This window comes from Mercenaria mercenaria, chromosome 13, assembly GCF_021730395.1.
Source record: "Mercenaria mercenaria strain notata chromosome 13, MADL_Memer_1, whole genome shotgun sequence".
NCBI lineage: Eukaryota > Metazoa > Mollusca > Bivalvia > Venerida > Veneridae > Mercenaria > Mercenaria mercenaria.
The window spans coordinates 29,805,903-29,823,833 of NC_069373.1; the positions used below are offsets into that span (position 1 = coordinate 29,805,903).

General features: G+C 38.4%; 1 protein-coding gene across 2 annotated transcripts; it reads right to left on the bottom strand.

The window, feature by feature from the left end:
* Positions 1–4,405: 4,405 nt before the first annotated feature.
* Positions 4,406–17,693, bottom strand: LOC123529052 (cilia- and flagella-associated protein HOATZ-like). Of its 2 annotated transcripts, none has more exons than XM_045309242.2 (4): positions 17,481–17,693; positions 11,108–11,146; positions 6,826–6,959; positions 4,406–5,896 (listed from the first exon to the last, which is right to left on the bottom strand). In XM_045309242.2, exons 1-4 carry the CDS (start codon positions 17,659–17,661, stop codon positions 5,729–5,731), a joined length of 522 nt encoding a protein of 173 aa, XP_045165177.2. In that variant the 5' UTR covers positions 17,662–17,693; the 3' UTR covers positions 4,406–5,728. The 2 variants fall into 2 exon arrangements, with proteins under 2 accessions (XP_045165177.2, XP_045165178.2); XM_045309243.2 differs by having other exon boundaries at positions 17,634–17,686.
* Positions 17,694–17,931: the final 238 nt, after the last annotated feature.

A 17,931-nucleotide genomic window follows, 5' to 3' on the forward strand; every position in this document is an offset into this window, starting at 1 on the left:
TCATAGCTGTCAGAGGGATCAAGACAGTCAATGAGACCGAGTCATAGCTGTCAGAGGGATAAAGACCTAGCATCCAGTGAGACCAAATCACAGCTGTAAGAGGGGTCCAAACCTAGCAGTCAATGAAACCAAGTCATAGCCGTCAGAGAGATCCAGACCTAGCAATGAGACCAGATCACAGCTGTCAGAGAGATGAAGACCTAGCAGCCATTGAGACCAAGTCATAGCTGTAAGAGGGATCCAAACCTAGCTGTCAATGAGACCAAGTCATAGCTGTTAGAGGGATCCAGACCTAGCAAGCAATGAGACCAGATTGCTGCTGTAAGAGGGATCAAAACCTAGCAGCCAGTGAGACCAAGTCATAGCTGTCAGAGGGATCAAGACCTAGCAGTCAAAGAGATCAAGCTGTAGCTATCAGAGGGATCAAGACCTAGCAGACAGTGAGACGAAGTCATAGCTGTCAGAGGGTCAAGACCTAGCAGCCAGTCAGTGAGACCATGTCATAGCTGTAAGAGAGATCCAGACCTAGCAGTCAATGAGACCAAGTTATAGCTGTCAGAGGGATCCAGACCTAGAAGCCAGTGAGATCAAGTAATAGCTGTCAGAGGGATCCAGACCTAGCAGCCAGTGAGACAAAGTCATAGCTGTAAGAGGGGTCCAAACCTAGCAGTCAATGAGATTAAGTCAACAGTAAGAGTGTTCCAGACATAGCAATCAATGAGACCAGATCACAGCTGTCATATGCATCAAGACCTAGCCGCCAATGAGACCAAGAAATAGCTGTTAGAGAGATCCAGACCTAGCAGCCAATAAGACCAAGTCATAGCTATCAGAGGGTTCAAGACCTAGCAGTCAATGAGACCAAGTCTAAGCTGTCTGAAGGACCAAGACTTAGCAGCCAGTGAGACCAAATCACAGCTGTCAGAGGGATCAAGACCTAGCAATCAATGAGACAAAATCACAGCAGTCAGAGGGATCCAGACCTTGCAGTTAGTAGGACTAAGTTATAGGTGTGACAAGGATCCAGACCTAGCAGCCAATGAGACCAAGTCATAGCTGTCAGGGGGATCAAGACCTAGCAGTCAATGAGACTAAGTCATAGCTGTCAGAGGGATCAAGACCTAGCATCCAGTGAGGCCAAATCACAGCTGTCAGAGGGATCCAGACCTGGCAGTCAATGAGATTAAGTTATAGCTGTCAGAGGGATAAAGACCAAGCAGTCAATGAACCCAAGTCATAGCTGTCAGAGAGATCAAGACCTAACAATGAGACCAGATCACAGCTGTCAGAGAGATGAAGACCTAGCAGCCATTGAGACCAAGTCATAGCTGTAAGAGGGATCCAAACATAGCAGTCAATGAGTCCAAGTCATAGCTGTTAGAGGGACCCAGACCTAGCAAGCAATGAGACCAGATTGCTGCTATAAGAGGGATCAAAACCTAGCAGCCAGTGAGACCAAGTCATAGCTGTCAGAAGGATCAAGATCTAGCAGTCAAAGAAGTCAAGTTGTAGCTATCAGAGGGACCAAGACCTAGCAGGCAGTGAGACCAAGTCAAGGCTGTCAGAGGGTCAAGACCTAGCAGCCAGTGAGACCTAGTCACAGCTGTCAGAGGGATCCAGAATTAGCTGTCAATGAGACTAAGTCATAGCTGTTAGAGGGATCAAGACCTAGCAGTCAACGAAATCAAATCACAGCTTTCAGAGGGATCAAGACCTAGCAGTCATTGAGATCAAGTCATAGCTGTCAGAGGGATCAAGACCTAGCAGTCAATGAAGGCAAATTTTAGCTGTTAGAGGGATCCAGACCTAGAAGGCAATGAAACCAAGTCTTAGCTGTTGGAAGGATCAAGACCTAGTAGACAAATGAAACCAAATCACAGCTGTCAGAGAGATCAAGACCTAGTAATCAATGAGACCAAGTTGTAGCTGTCAGAGGGATCCAGACCTGGCAGTCAATGAGACTAAGTTATAGCTGTCAGGGAATCAAGACCTAGCAGTCAGTGAGACCATGTCATAGCTGTAAGAGGGATCCAGACCTAGAAGCCAGTGAGATCAAGTAATAGCTGTCAGAGGGATCCAGACCTAGCAACCAACGAGACAGTCATAGCTGTAAGAGGGGTCCAAACCTAGCAGTCAATGAGACCAAGTCAACAGAGTGTTCCAGACATAGCAATCAATGAGACCAGATCACAGCTGTCATATGCATCAAGACCTAGCAGCCAATGAGACCAAGAAATAGCTGTTAAAGAGATCCAGACCTAGCAGCCAATGAGACCAAGTCATATAGCTATCAGAGGGATCAAGACCTAGCAGTCAATGAGACCAAGTAGCCAAGTCTTAGCTGCTGGAGGGATCAAGACCTAGTAGACAATGAAACCAAATCACAGCTGTCAGACGGATCAAGACCTAGCAATCAATGAGACCAAGTCGTAGCTGTCAGAGGGATCAAGACCTAGCATCCAGTGAGACCAAATCACAGCTGTCAGAGGGATCCAGACCTGGCAGTCAATGAGACTAAGTTATAGCTGTCGGGGAATCAAGACCAAGCAGTCAGTGAGACCATGTCATAGCTGTAAGAGGGATCCAGACCTAGCAGTCAATGAGACCAAGTTATAAGCTATCAGAGGGATCCAGACCTAGCAGCCAGTGAGACCAAGTAATAGCTGACGGAGGGATTCAGACCCAGCAGCCAGTGAGACCAAGTCATAGCTGAAAGAGGGATCAAGACATAGCAATTGTTGAGACCAAATCACAGCTGTCAGAGGGATGAAGATCTAGCAGCCAACGATACAAAGACTTTGCTGTCAGAGGGATCAAGACCTAGCAGCCAATGAGACCAAATCACAGCTGTCAGAGGGATCCAGACCTAGCAGCCAGTGAGACCAAATCATAGCTGTCAGAGGGATCCAGACCTAGTAGCCAGTGAGACCAAGTCATAGCTGTAAGAGGGGTCCAAACCTAGCAGTCAATGAGACCAAGTCAACAGTAAGAGTGTACCAGACCTAGCTATCAATGAGACCAGATCACAGCTGTCATATGCATCAAGACCTAGCAGCCAATGAGACCAAGTAATAGCTGTCAGAGAGATCCAGACCTAGCAGCCAATGAGACCAAGTCATAGCTTTCAGAGGGATCAAGACCTAGCAGTCAATGAGGCCAAGTCATTGTTATCAGAGGGATCAAGACCTAGCAGTCAATGAGACCAAGTCATAGCTGTCAGAGGGATCAAGACCTAGCAGTCAATGTGACTAAGATATAGCTGTCAGAGGGATCAAGACCAGCTGTCAGAGAGATCCAGACCTAGCAGCCAATATGACCAAGTCATAGCTGTCAGAGGGATCAAGACCTAGCAGTCAATGAGACCGAGTCTAGCTGTCAGAGGGATCAAGACGTAGAAGCCAATGATACTAAGTCTTAGCTGCCGGAGAGATCAAGACCTAGTAGCCAATGAGACCAAATCACAGCTGTCAGAGGGATCAAGACCTAGCAGTCAATAAAAACCAAGTCATAGCTGTCAGAGGGATCAAGACCTAGCAGTCAATGAGACCGAGTCATAGCTGTCAGAGGGATCAAGACGTAGAAGCCAATGATACTAAGTCTTAGCTGCCAGAGAGATCAAGACCTAGTAGCCAATGAGACCAAATCACAGCTGTCCGAGGGATCAAAATCTAGCAATCAATGAGACCAAGTCATAGCTGTCAGAAGGATCAAGACCTAGCAGCCAGTGAGAACAAGTCACAGCTGGCAGAGGGATCAAGACCTAGCAGTCAATGAAACCAAGTTTTAGCTGTCAGAGAGATCCAGACCTAGCAATAAGACTAGATCACAGCTGTCAGAGGGATCAAGACCTATCAGCCAGTGAGACCAAGTCATAGCTGTAAGAGGGATCCAAACCTAGCAGTCAATGAGACCAAGTTAGCTGGCAGAGGGATCAAAACCTAGCAGCCAATGAGATCAGGTCATCTAAGCTGTCAGAAGGATCAAGACCTAACAGTCAATGAGACTAAGTCATAGCTGTTAGGGTGATCCAGCCCTAGCAATCAATGAGACCAGATTGCTGCTGCCAGAAGGATCAAGAGTAGCAACCAGTGAGACCAAGTCATAGCTGTCAGGGGGATCCAGACCTAATGAGAAAGGTTGTACTAAAAAGCAGACCCAGCACAATTTCAACCAGTTACCAGAAGGCTCAAAATAGCCTTGAAATTTAAAGCAAAAATGAACAACAAAAATTACAAACATGTTTTTGATCTGTAATTTTTGTTTGCCTGATTCAATAATGACCAAAAGTCAAAATGTATGTTGTCATGTCAAACATCTGCAAAATTTTGGTGCGGAACAAAAATTTAATTATCAAAATAGGAGGTCTTGAATAAAATAAAATGCAGCAATTAATAAGAAATTAAAAAAACATCAATAACATTTATTTAAAATCAATGAACATATCATTACATAAAAATAAACAGTTAATTGTTCATTTGTAATGTCACTTACATACTGCTACTATTTCTCAAACAATAAAACAGCAATGAGCTTTAAATAAATTTGACAAAAACTATAATTAACATGATCTCCCAAACTTTGTACTTCTGACAATACAGTCAAACTTTGTACTTCTGACAATACAGTCAAACTCTGTACTTCTGACAATACAGTCAAACTTTATACTTCTGACAATACAGTCAAACTTTGTACTTCTGACAATACAGTCAAACTTTGTTTGCTCAAACTCAGATATGTCAAACACCACCCTTCACTCCAAGTCTCGGCAATATTCCGGTGTAATGTAAATTGTTCAATAACCCAAACTGCCATTAACTCGAACAAATTCTATCGGTCCAGACGAGTTCAAGTTAACAAAGTTTGATTGTATTTTATCATGTTAAATCAGTATTTCAGGATATTTTCTGTCACCAGTTTACATATATTTCAGGACGATTACATCTACCTGCATTTTTATTTAATGGAAACTTGTGGAAAAAGAACCATTTTCCTGAAGTAGTGACTTAAAGATCAATAGGATATGATGTCAATCAATCGAAATGTTTTCCAAAGTACAGAACAAAAATAGTTTTGATTGTTCCCAGAAAACCCATAAAATAACTTTTTTCATTACCTTATAATTATTTTAAAGAAAAAAAATGAATCGAGATTGATTGCTAAATGAAAGTGATCCGTTTAACAAAGTGTTGGTTTTCAAAATGATTAAAAAAGCTAGGGAAAAGAGGCACCTATTCCAGAGAATTTTTGTACATGAAATAGACTGTCCTATGGATATTCACTAAATGTTTACAAAAAGTTGATGAATGATTGAAAAAAAATGCATTTCACACCAATTCAGCGCATCTCCAGCAACTATATATGGTGCCCTTAATTGACGGCAGGAGTTCTGCAAAGCAGCACCACCATGATTATTTTATTAACATAAGACTTTAGCTTGATGAAGGAAATAAGTTGAACTGACATATTGATGAAAGAAACATTGAGACATCAGCACTTAAAACTTTTTACATCTCTGATAATTAAGTGTTAACTATAGTATATGTCATTTATTTCAACTATTCCAAGTAAGCTAGTGTCACTGTTGTCCTTCAAATATGCTTTATATGCTTTTAGCTCAAAAGAGTGATATTTCAGCATCATCTTAACCATTAAAATATAAAATTTGCACTCACAAACTTTTTTTTTTCAGGAGAAAACATGTCACCAATTCAATATGTGATATATAATCTCAGTCTGAGTCAGAATCATCATTTCCAATTTTTTCTATTTCAAATTCATTCAGTTGTTTAAAAACATCAGTGTCATTTTCCTCATCTACAATATAATCTTCTTTTGGCATCTTCTCCACCTTCCTCTCCAATGGTCTTATCCCTTTATTTCTGGAAATTTCCTCTTTCTGTAAGAAAAATGTTAATAAATGTACAAACCAGACTATAGTCTCAGTAGTAATGTTATATACTAAAAGAAGCCAAGGCTTTCATCTCTAAAGTCTGACAGAGAAAAAAAAACAAGAGCTGTCACTAATGGTGACAAATGCCCCCGCAGCGCCTTGACCTTTGACCTGGTGACCCAAAGTCAGTAGGGGTCATGTACTCAATAAGTACTATCAGCATGTGAAGTTTGAAGGTCCTGGGTGTAGTGGTTTGCGAGTAAAGTGCCTTCATGCAAAAAGTTAACATGGTGACTAACGAACGGACGGACAGTTGAAAACTAATATGCCTCCCTTCGGGGGCATAAAACAGAACATAATGTTGCTTAATTCTACCCGTGTGGCTGTTTAAACCATTCAGTCTTTTATATGTGTGTTTTCATTTTGTGATTGTTTAAATATTTTTAAATAAAAGTACATTAATTTCATTCTGTTTATGTTAATTGTCAGAGGTTTCTAAATATGCTGCAGCCTGACAAACACACATCTTGTATTAGAATATAATATAGTCTAACTTTACACAGAACTTGACTTCAGCTTTTGAAGATAAATTAAACAGGTATTGAACAAGTATTGTAAAATGGATATTACATAGCTGTATGAATGATTATTCATCTTTGATATTTAACAAGTATTATTATATCTACTTTTCTGTGAAAGATGTTTGAATGGATATAAAATGAACAGGTTTTTTGTTCATTGTGATTTCTGCTTTCAGAATTACGTCCGTTACAGTTTCAAAGGTATAGTCAGAAGACGCTTTCAAATCATAGAGGATGAAAAAATGTAGTTTCAAGACACTTCTAGATTATTTAAAATATCCATAAAATATATCTCACATGGTCCAGCTATAAATATTTCTCGTCTGTATATCTCAAAGTATACAGTATGCGTACCTTTTTTCTGATTTCTCTATGCTTAATCATGATTGTTTTGTCTTGAGCCTTGGCCTCGGCAAACTTCTGTAGTTTAGCATACTCCTCCAAGTGTTCCATTGTTCTTGCTCTTGATATAAAATCTTGTAAAACGGCTGAAACATCAAATAGCAAACTACTAGTAATTCAGAAATAACTGCGAGGTACTGATGATTTTCCTTTTGTTTTTTTTTTCCCCACAGTTTTGGGAATATTTAAGCTAGCACATTAATTCATAGTTACTTTTATGTGAAAAGTTTAGGGCTTAAATTAATATTAACTTAAACTAGAAGATGCTTTTGTAGAAAAGCGCATGTCTCCCCCAATGCGTAGTCGTAATAGGCAGGAAGTCAATAGGGTATAGGAGCGAAAGTCAAAGAGACACAGCTGGTTGGCTGCAATAGGGATTATCTACTTGGCATGTCCAACCATCCCACTTAGTTTCAACATTCTGGGCCTAGTGGTTCTAAAGTTATGAATTGGAAATGGTTTTCCATGTTTTGACCCCTGTGACCATGACCTTTGATCAAGTGACCCCAAAATCAATAGGGCCATCTACTCTGCAAGTCGAATCATTCTATGAAGTTCCAACATTCTAGGTCAAGCGGTTCTCAAGTTACTGATCTGAAAGAGTTTTCCATGTTCAGGCCCCTGTGACCCTGACCTTAGCTCAAGTGACCCCAAAAATCCTTTGAAGTTTCAATGTTTTGGGTCAAATGGTTCTCAAGTTATTGATCAGAAACCATTTTCCATGTTCTGGTCCCTGTGACATTGACCTTTGATCAAGTGATCCAAAAATCAAAAGGGGTCATCTACTTTTCAGTTTAATCATCCTATGAAGTTTCAACATTCTAGGTCAAGTGGTTCTCAAGTTATTTATAAGAAACGGTTTTCCTTGTTCGGGCCCTTGTGACCTTGACCTTTGATTTAGTAACCCCAAAAATATTAGGGGTCTACTATGTAACGCCTATCACCTTATGAAGTTTTGAAGGTTCTATGTCAAATGGTTCTCCAGAAATTGATCGAAAATGAAGTTTGACAGGCTGAATGGTCCCTTTGACCCTGACCTTTGATAGAGTGAACCCCAAAACCAATAGGGGTTATCTACTCTGCATGTCCAATGATCCTACAAAGTTTCAACATAAAATATACTATATATCCTAGGTTTATTAGTTGTTTTTTTTTAAATTTGGTGACTGTGGGAAAAATTGACACTTGCAGTTTTATACATGTATACAGTTGAACTTGCCTTTGCAGTCACCTGTATTAAGTGACCACCTGCCTTAAACACTGTATTGGCTGGCTGCTTAATACAAAATTTCTGATGATAACATTCTGAAATGTGGGAGCAGTAAATACTTAACTGACTTAAGTATGCATGAAAGGTAACAAAACTACTGAAAAACAAACAAAAAAACCTTAAAATACTTTAAAAAAATCATTATCCAAATTTTAAGTTCAGTATTGGAAAAAATAGTTTTGCTTTAGGGTCAGCCTGTCTTTACTGGAGGTAACTTTACAGTAAAACAAGAGGACCATGATGGTCCTGAATCGCTCACCTCTTCCCACATGATCCAGTTTTTAGTATGACGTCGTTTTTTCTATTATTTGACATAGTGACCTAGTTTTTGAGCTCATGTGACCCAGTTTTGAAATTGACCTAGATATTATCAAGATAAAAATTCTGACCAATTTTCATGAAGATCCATTGAAAAATATGGTCTCTAGAGAGGTCACAAGGTTTTTCTATTATTTGACCTATTGACCTAGTTTTTTAAGGCACGTGACCCAGTTTCAAACATGACCTAGATATCATCAAGGTGAACATTCTGACCAATTTTCATGAAGATCCATTCAAGGGTATGGCCTCTAGAGAGGTCAAAAGGTTTTTCTATTTCAAGACCTACTGACCTAGTTTTTGATCGCAGTTGACCCAGTTTCAAACTTGACCTATATATCATCAAGATAAACATTCAAACCAACTTCCATACAGATCCCATGAAAAATATGGCCTCTAGAGAGGTCACAACGTTTTTTCATTATTTGACCTACTGACCTACTTTTTGACGGCACGTGACCCACTTTCGAACTTGACCTAGTTATCATCAAGATGAACATTCTGACCAATTTTTATGGAGATCCATTCACTGGTATGGCCTCTAGAGAGGTCACAAAGTTTTTCTATTTTTAGACCTACTGACCTAGTTTTTAACCGCACATGACCCTGTTTCGAACTTGACCTAGATATCATCAAGATGAACATTCTGACCAACTTTCATGAAGATCCATTGAAAAATATGGCCTTTAGAGAGGTCACAAGGTTTTTCTATTATTTGACCTACTGACCTACTTTTTGATGGCACGTGACCCACTTTCGAACTTGACCTAGATATCATCAAGATGAACATTCACACCAACTTTCATACAGATCCCATGAAAAGCATGGCCTCTAGAGAGGTCACAAGGTTTTCTATTATTTGACTTACTGACCTAGTTTTTGACGGCACGTGACCCACTTTCGAACTTGACTTAGATATCATCAAGGTGAACATTCTGACCAACTTTCATACAGATCCCATGAAATATATGGCCTCTAGAGAGGTCACAAGGTTTTTCTATTATTTGACCTACTGACCTAGTTTTTGACCGCACGTGACCCAGTTTCGAACTTGACTTAGATATCATCAAGATGAACATTCAGACCAACTTTCATACAGATCCCATGAAAAATATGGCCTTTAGAGAGGTCACAAGGTTTTTCTATTATTTGACCTACTGACCTACTTTTTGATGGCACGTGACCCAGTTTCAAACTTGACCTAGATATCATCAAGGTGAACGTTCTGACCAATTTTCATGAAGATTTTGTGAAATATATGGCCTCTAGAGAGGTCACAAGGTTTTTCTATTTTTAGACCTACTGACCTAGTTTTTGACCGCATGTGACCCAGTTTCGAACTTGACCTAGATATTATCAAGATGAACATTCAGACCAACTTTCATACAGATCCCATGAAAAATATGGCCTTTAGAGAGGTCACAAGGTTTTTCTATTATTTGACCTACTGACCTAGTTTTTGACGGCACGTGATCCAGTTTCGAACTTGACCTAGATATCATCAAGGTGAACGTTCTGACCAATTTTCATGAAGATCTTGTGAAATATATGGCCTCTAGAGAGGTCACAAGGTTTTTCTATTTTTAGACCTACTGACCTAGTTTTTGAAGGCACGTGACCCAGTTTCAAACTTGACCTAGATATCATCAAGGTGAACATTCTGATCAATTTTCATGAAGATCCATTGAAAATTATGGCCTCTAGAGAGGTCACAAGGTTTTTCTATTTTTAGACCTACTGACCTAGTTTTTGATGGCATGTGACCCAGTTTCGAACTTGACCTAGAATTTACCAAGATGAACATCCTGACCCATTTTCATAAAGATCCCATGAAAAATGTGACCTCTAGAGATGTCACAAGCAAAAGTTTACGCACGCACGAACGGACGCACGGACGGACGACGGACGCTGCACGATCACAAAAGCTCACCTTGTCACTTTGTGACAGGTGAGCTAAAAAAAAGAAAAACAAAAAAAAACCCCTAACATGTGGTACACCTTATCTACCACAAAGTTAAGCAGAAAAATCTGTTGCATTTACCAGACCAAAAATCAAATTCCTTCTATATCTATTGTAACATTTCCATTTTTGTTTGTTAGACTGAATTAAATTTTTTACTAGACACAAATTTGTCAATCAGATAAATTTCATGACTATTTTCAATTCTGGTAATAAAACAGACTTATCTATCTGCAATGTTGTTTTCGTGAGTGGGCTTTGTCAGGCCAGTATCCCATGAGCCAGAACAAGGTATTGTTTTGATGACCGTTTTATCATATACATACCCCTGTTTCTACAGTTATATCAGTTAAAACTGACTTAACTGTAATCTTAAATTAATAACACTGAAACCGTGAACTTTTTGATGCATGGAACATCGAGACACCATCATCACCTCATTTTCCATATCCGATGGGAGATGAATAGTGTTTTGTAATAATAAGTGCAATAGATGCTGCATTTGAGACAGAATTTTGTACATTTGTAGTTATATAATACTTATATAGTACTGTATGTCAGTTTTCAGTAAGTGTAGATTAATTATTGCATTTCAGCGACTGTTCCTTGCTGTTCATTTCTCACATAACTATTACATTTTCTACAGAATCTTCATTTAAAAGTTAATACATAACAAGAATGGTCACCTGAAGAGTCTCCTTGTCTTGACTGTGGAATGTTCCTTGCTGAAACACAAGAAAAAGCCATTTGAGTAATTATTTCATTTTCTTTATCAACCTTACCCTATAGGATTTCTAAAATGGACTTGTCAATCATCCAATTCTATTACTAATACTATTCAAAGGGATGTTTACTGAATATTTATTGACTGAATAGTGAACAGTGCAGACCATGATCAGACTGCACGTATGTGCAGGCTGATCTTGGTCTGCACTGGTCGCAAAGCAGATTCACTAAAAGGTTAATGTAGCAAGCAATTGCTTGCATCAAGAGAGATCTATTCATTCAAATATACATGAATTATCATCTTAAAAATAAATTACATGACAAAATTTAATTAGTGTAAAATATTATACTATACAATATTTACATTGCAACTTTTTCATGATTCGAAGGTGCTTTGCACTCAGATGATGAACATACAATGGCAGCTGCACAAGTGCCCCAAGTGCAGATATAGAGCATTAATCTGACCAGATGGAAACGAAAAGACAAAACTCTCAGAACAAAGAGAGATAATTAAGGGGACTATAAATAAACAAGAGGACCATGATGGTCCTGAATCGCTCACCTGCCCCCACATGAACTGAGTATGACGTCGTTTTTTTCTATTATTTGACATAGTGACCTAGTTTTTGAGCTCATGTGACCTACTTCTGAACTTGACCTAGATATCATCAAGATAAAAATTCTAATCAATTTTCATGAAGATCCATTGAAAAATATGGCCTCTAGAGAGGTCAAAAGGTCTTTCAATGTTGAGACCTACTGACCTAGTTTTTGACCGCAGTTGACCCGGTTTCAAACTTGACCTAGATATCATCAAGATGAACATTCAGGCCAACTTTTATACAGATCCCATGAAAACTATGGCCTCTAAAGTGGTCGCAAGGTTTTTCTATTATTTGACCTACTGACCTAGTTTTTGACCGCATGTGACCCAGTTTCAAACTTGACCTAGATATTATTAAGATGAACATTCTGACCAATTTTCATGCAGATCCCATGAAAAATATGGCCTCTACAGAGGTCAAAACATTTTTCTATTATTTGACTTACTGACCTAGTTTTTGACCGCATGTGATCCAGTTTGAAACTTGACCTACATATCATCAAGATGAACATTCTGACCAATTTTCATACAGATCCCATGAAAAATATGACCTCCAGAGAGGTCACAAGGTTTTTCTATTATTTGACCTAATGACTTAGTTTTGGCCTATGACCTAGTTTTGGACCGCACGTGACCCAGTTTCAAACTTGACTTAGATATCATCAAGATGAACATTCTGACCAATTTTCATGAAGATCCCAAGAAAAATATGGCCTCTAGGAAGGTCACAAGAATTTTCTATTTTTGGACCTACTGACCTAGTTTTGAACCGCAGTTGACCCAATTTCGAACTTGACCTAGATATTATCAAGATGAACATTCTGACCAATTTTCATGCAGATCCAATGAAAAATACAGCCTCTACAGAGGTCACAAGGTTTTTCTATTATTTGACCTACTGACCTAGTTTTGGATTGAACGTGACCCAGTTTCGAACTTGACCTAAATATCATCAAGATGAACATTCTGACCAATTTTCATGCAGATCCCATGAAAAATATGCACCTCTAGAGAGGTAACAAGGATTTTCTATTATTTGACCTACTGACCTAGTTTTTGACCGCAGTTGACCCGGTTTCAAACTTGACCTAGATATCATCAAGATAAACATTCTGATAAATTTTCATGCAGATCCAATGAAAAATACGGCCTCTACAGAGGTCACAAGGTTTTTCTACTGACCTAGTTTTGGACCGGACGTGAACCAGTTTCAAAATTGACCTAGATATCATCAAGATGAACATTCTGACCATTTTCATGCAGATCCCATGAAAAATATGACCTCCTGAGAGGTCACAAGGATTTTCTATTATTTGATCTACTGACCTAGTTTTTGAAGGCACATGACCCAGTTTCGAACTTGACCTACATATCATCAAGGTGAACATTCAGACCAACTTTCATGAAGATCTTGTGAAAAATATGGCCTCCAGAGAGGTCACAAGGTTTTTCTATTTTTAGACCTACTGACCTAGTTTTTGATGGCATGTGACCCAGTTTCGAACCTGACCTAGATATTATCAAGGTGAACATTTTGACCAACTTTCATAAAGATCCCATTAAAAATGTGACCTCTAGATTGGTCACAAGCAAAAGTTTACGGACTGACACACGCACGGACGGACGACGGACGCAGCACTTTGTGACAGGTGAGCTAAAAAACATATACAGTGCAACCTCTGTAGAGCAACACCGTTTGGGAAATACAAGTATTGACTGTTATGTAGAGGTTGTTGCTCTGGAGAGGTAAATTTGATATATTTTAGCATAGGGAAATTTGAATTGTGTTGTTATAGAGAAGGTTTTGCTTAATAGAGGGCCGTTCTGGAGAGGTTGTACTGCAGATAAAATTGACATATCAAAAACTTTTCCTTGTAAACAAGTGCTGTCATAGAAGACAGCATAGACTATTTCAAAGTTTGATAATGAAATCTGGCATATTTGAGGAAGCTGGGATTATCATTTGAGTGTTTAATGGCTCCAATGTGGATAAAATTATTTGACAATAGTTTAAGTCTGAGGAAAATGTATATAGTAATTACAAATACAGCCTGGTACAGTGAAAGAGCATCAAAACATTTACTAAGCATAAAAAGGGACATAATTCATTAAATATTTCTGCAAAAGTAATGCTCCATGTGTCATATCATGTGACATAAAATGTGGAAAAAGTATAAATCTGAATCAAATCCATTTAGTAACAAGAGCTCGTAGAACACGAAATGCCCCCTTGATGCATTCATTAATTGCACATTAGGAACAGAAATTATTTGGTCACTGAGCACAAAAGTTCTATTGTTCTGAGTCAATGTGACCTTGACCTTTGACCTACTGACCTCGAAATCAATAAGGGTCAGCTGCTGGTCATGATAAACCTTCCTATCAACTTTCACAATCCTAGGCCCAAGCATTCTCAAGTTATTGTCTGGAACTGGTTTACTGTTCTGGGTCACTGTGACCTTGACCTCTGGTCTCAAAATCAATAGGGGTCATCTGCTGGTCATGATCAACCTCCCTATCAATTTTCATGATCCTAGGCCCAAGTGTTCTTGAGTTATCGTCTGGAAACCGTTTAACTGTTCTAGGTCACTGTGACCTTGACCTTTGACCTACTTACCTCAAAATCTATATGGGTCGTCTGCTGATCATGATCAACTTCCCTATCAACTTTCATGATCCTAGGCCAAAGCATTCTCAAGTAATCATCAAGAAACAGTTTAACTGTTCCGGGTAACTGTGACCTTGACCTTTGAACTACTGACCTCAAAATCTATAGGGGTTATTTGCTGGTCATGATAAACCTCCCTATCATCTTTTGTGATCCTAGGCCTAGCGTTCTTCAGTTATCATCCTGAAATCATTTAACTGTTCCGGGTCACTGTGACCTTGACCTTTTACCTACTGACCACAAAATCAATAGGGGTCATCTGCTGCTCATAACTAACGTCCCTATCAATTTTCGTGATCCCAGGCCCAAGCATTCTTGAGTTATCATCCAGAAAACCGTTTAACTGTTTGGGGTCACTGTGACCTTGACCTTTGACCTACTTATCTCAAAATCAATAAGGGTCATTTGTTGTTCATGACTAACCTCCCTATCAACTTTCATGATCCTAGGCCCAAGCGTTCTTGAGTTATCATCCTGAAACCGTTTATCTGTTCCGGGTCACTGTGACCTTATCCTTTGATTACTGATCTAAAAATCAATAGGGGTCATCTGCTGGCTATGATCAACCTCCCTATCAACTAGCATTCTTGAGTTATCATCCGGAAACCGATTGGTCTACATACCGACAGACCGACCGACATCTGCAAAACAAGAGGGCCATGATGGCCCTGCATTGCTCACCTGAGTATCATTGCTCAAAATGAAATGATCAAGTTTTGACATAGAGCACATAGACATACACATTAAATATCATCAGGATTAACATTTTCTTGTAACAGTCCCTTTTGACCTAGTCAGGGCCAATTTCCATATCAAGTTTGAGGGTCCTAGGCTCAAATGCTGCATTTTTGTACTAACATGACTATTCCTTACCCTGGAAGACTTAAATAACATTTAAAACCAATCTCATTAGATGCTGCTGATATATATTTGTTTACATAAAATAAAGGGAGGTAATTTGTTATAAATTCAGTCAAAAGTTATCTACACTGATTGTCCGAGTCCATCTGATGGCACAAATGACATTTTAAATCAGTATCTTTATTGGTTACTGAGATACACCCATTTTAATTTGAAACAAAGGGAGGTAATTTGACATAAAATCAGTCCATAGCTATCTACCCTGATTGCCTCAGTCCAACTAAAGACAATAATGAAATTTCAAATGAGTTCTATAAATATTTTCCGAGATAAATCCATTTTTATTAAAATCAGGGGAGGTAATCATGCACTGGTATATGCATGTAGAAGTTACAAAGTACAAGCCTATACAACAATATATTAGTAAAGTATTCATATCGATAAATGTTCAATCAAGAGTTATCTAATATGACTATTTCTTACCATGGAAGATATAAATAACATTTCAAACCAATCTCATTAGAAGCTGCTAAGGTGTATTCATTTAGATAAAAAATAAAGGGAGGTAATTTGTCATAAATTCAGTCAATATGTATCTTCACTGATTGTCCAAGACCATCTGTTGACATAAATGAAATTTCAGATCAGTATCTTCATTAGTTACGGAGATATACCCATTTTTATCTGAAATAAAGGGAGGTAATTTGACATAAAATCAGTCCACAGTTATCTACCCTGATTGTCCCAGTCCAACTAATGACAATAATGAAATTTCAAATAAGTCCTATAAGTACTTACTGATATAAGGATACAAGGTCAAAATAGCTAATTCTGGCCCTTTCAGGGGCCATAACTCTGGAACTCATAATGGAATCTGGCCAGTTCAATAAAGGAACCGAGATCTTATGGTGATACAGGTTGTGTGCAAGACTGGTAAAAATCAAATCATAAATAAAGCTGCTATTGTGCAGACAAGGTCAAAAAAGCTAATCTTGGTCCTTTCAGGGGCCATAACTCTGGAACCCATAATGGGATCTGGCCAGTTCAAGAAAGGAACTGAAATCTTATGGTGATACAAGTTGTGTGCAAGTTTGGTTAAAATAAAATCATAAATGAAACCTCTATCGTGCAGACAAGAAATTGTTGACACACGCATGCATGCACAGACGATGGACAAAGGGTGATCACAAAAGCTCACCTTGTCACTATGTGACAGGTGAGCTAACAATATACCCCTCCTTCTTCGAAAGGGGGCATAATAACTGCAATAGAGGAAAACTGCATCACAGCCTTAACATGAAATTTTAAGATTGGACATAATTCATCAAACTAATCATAGTATTGATGCTAGGGTTTTAATCTTGTTCTGATCCTGATATTAATGTAACCCATCAGGGCAGTCTTGAATTCAAAGGCTAGCTAGTCTGTGGTTAACCAGATATCACTAGCATGTAATGTACATATTTGGAAAAAAAATGTTTGGGGACAACACCCCAATTGATAGTGATATCAGAAGAAAATTTAATCTTGAAATGTTTTCAGTTCTTTTGATAGCCATGTTATCAACATTATCTAAAAATTTGTGCAGCTTATTTCATTGGAATCATTTTAATTTGAAATTTTGAATTACCTCCCCTGTACTATCACTTGCAAAAATTATCACAATATCGCGACTCTCGTACAATTAGCTGGACTAGTCAAAATAATTTGACGCTCATTGTTTTATATTTGTGACTGGCAATCTCAATGTCAAAACTTTGAAGGACCAAAATAATGGAGGATAAATCACAGTACACAATCATGTAAAGTTATTGGTTTTATCGCTTGCGCATATGGCATGTAAATGTTAATTGTAAACAGTATTTACATAGTTTCAATCACCAGAAAATTTGTAATTTTGTATATTATTTGATAATTTTTACATAACTAAATAAGGAATTGAATCCCCTGTCGATACATGTAAGTTTTATTTGAATTTATGGCCAATTCGTGACATATAATCAGCATTTAAACCTACAGAATGCTAAAGCGTCGGCAGCGATGAAAATTTCATCCGAAATTGCTTCCACTACTTTTGGTCTTCGGAGTGTTTGACGCGAGTGGGGATATTGGCCATATGAAAAAAAAATTATCTCAATATTTCCTAGGATCGCGTCAAATTAGTTGTACTATTACTAGTATTAGTTGGACTAGAAACCTTGTGAACTTGGAGGCGCAACTTTCAAACGTTGTTTGATATCACTTGAAACGAGGCGGGACTCCATTGGAGGATGAAGTTGAATAGACTGCCAAAAATTAGTTGCATAGCTAATATCTTCCGCAGATGAGCCAAAAAAGGTTGTTGTCTCGCCTTTTGTCAAATCCACCACTGCTGCCATTTTCGGTTACCGATGTAAACAAATAACTGCGCATATCGTTTGCGCAGCTCGCTTAAACCGTCAAAAAAAATGATAAAAGTTTAGAGGTCGGAAAAAAATAAGTTACCGGACCCCTACCCAGTCAATATATCCTAAATAGTAGTCTGTGTTCAGTCAAAGGAGATAACTCCTGAAGCTATTCAAATTTTGTATAATTATGTCCCTTGTCTTCTCAAAACATAGATAATCAGAGCCAAGACTGATGAAGTCAGAATATATAAAAAAAAAAAA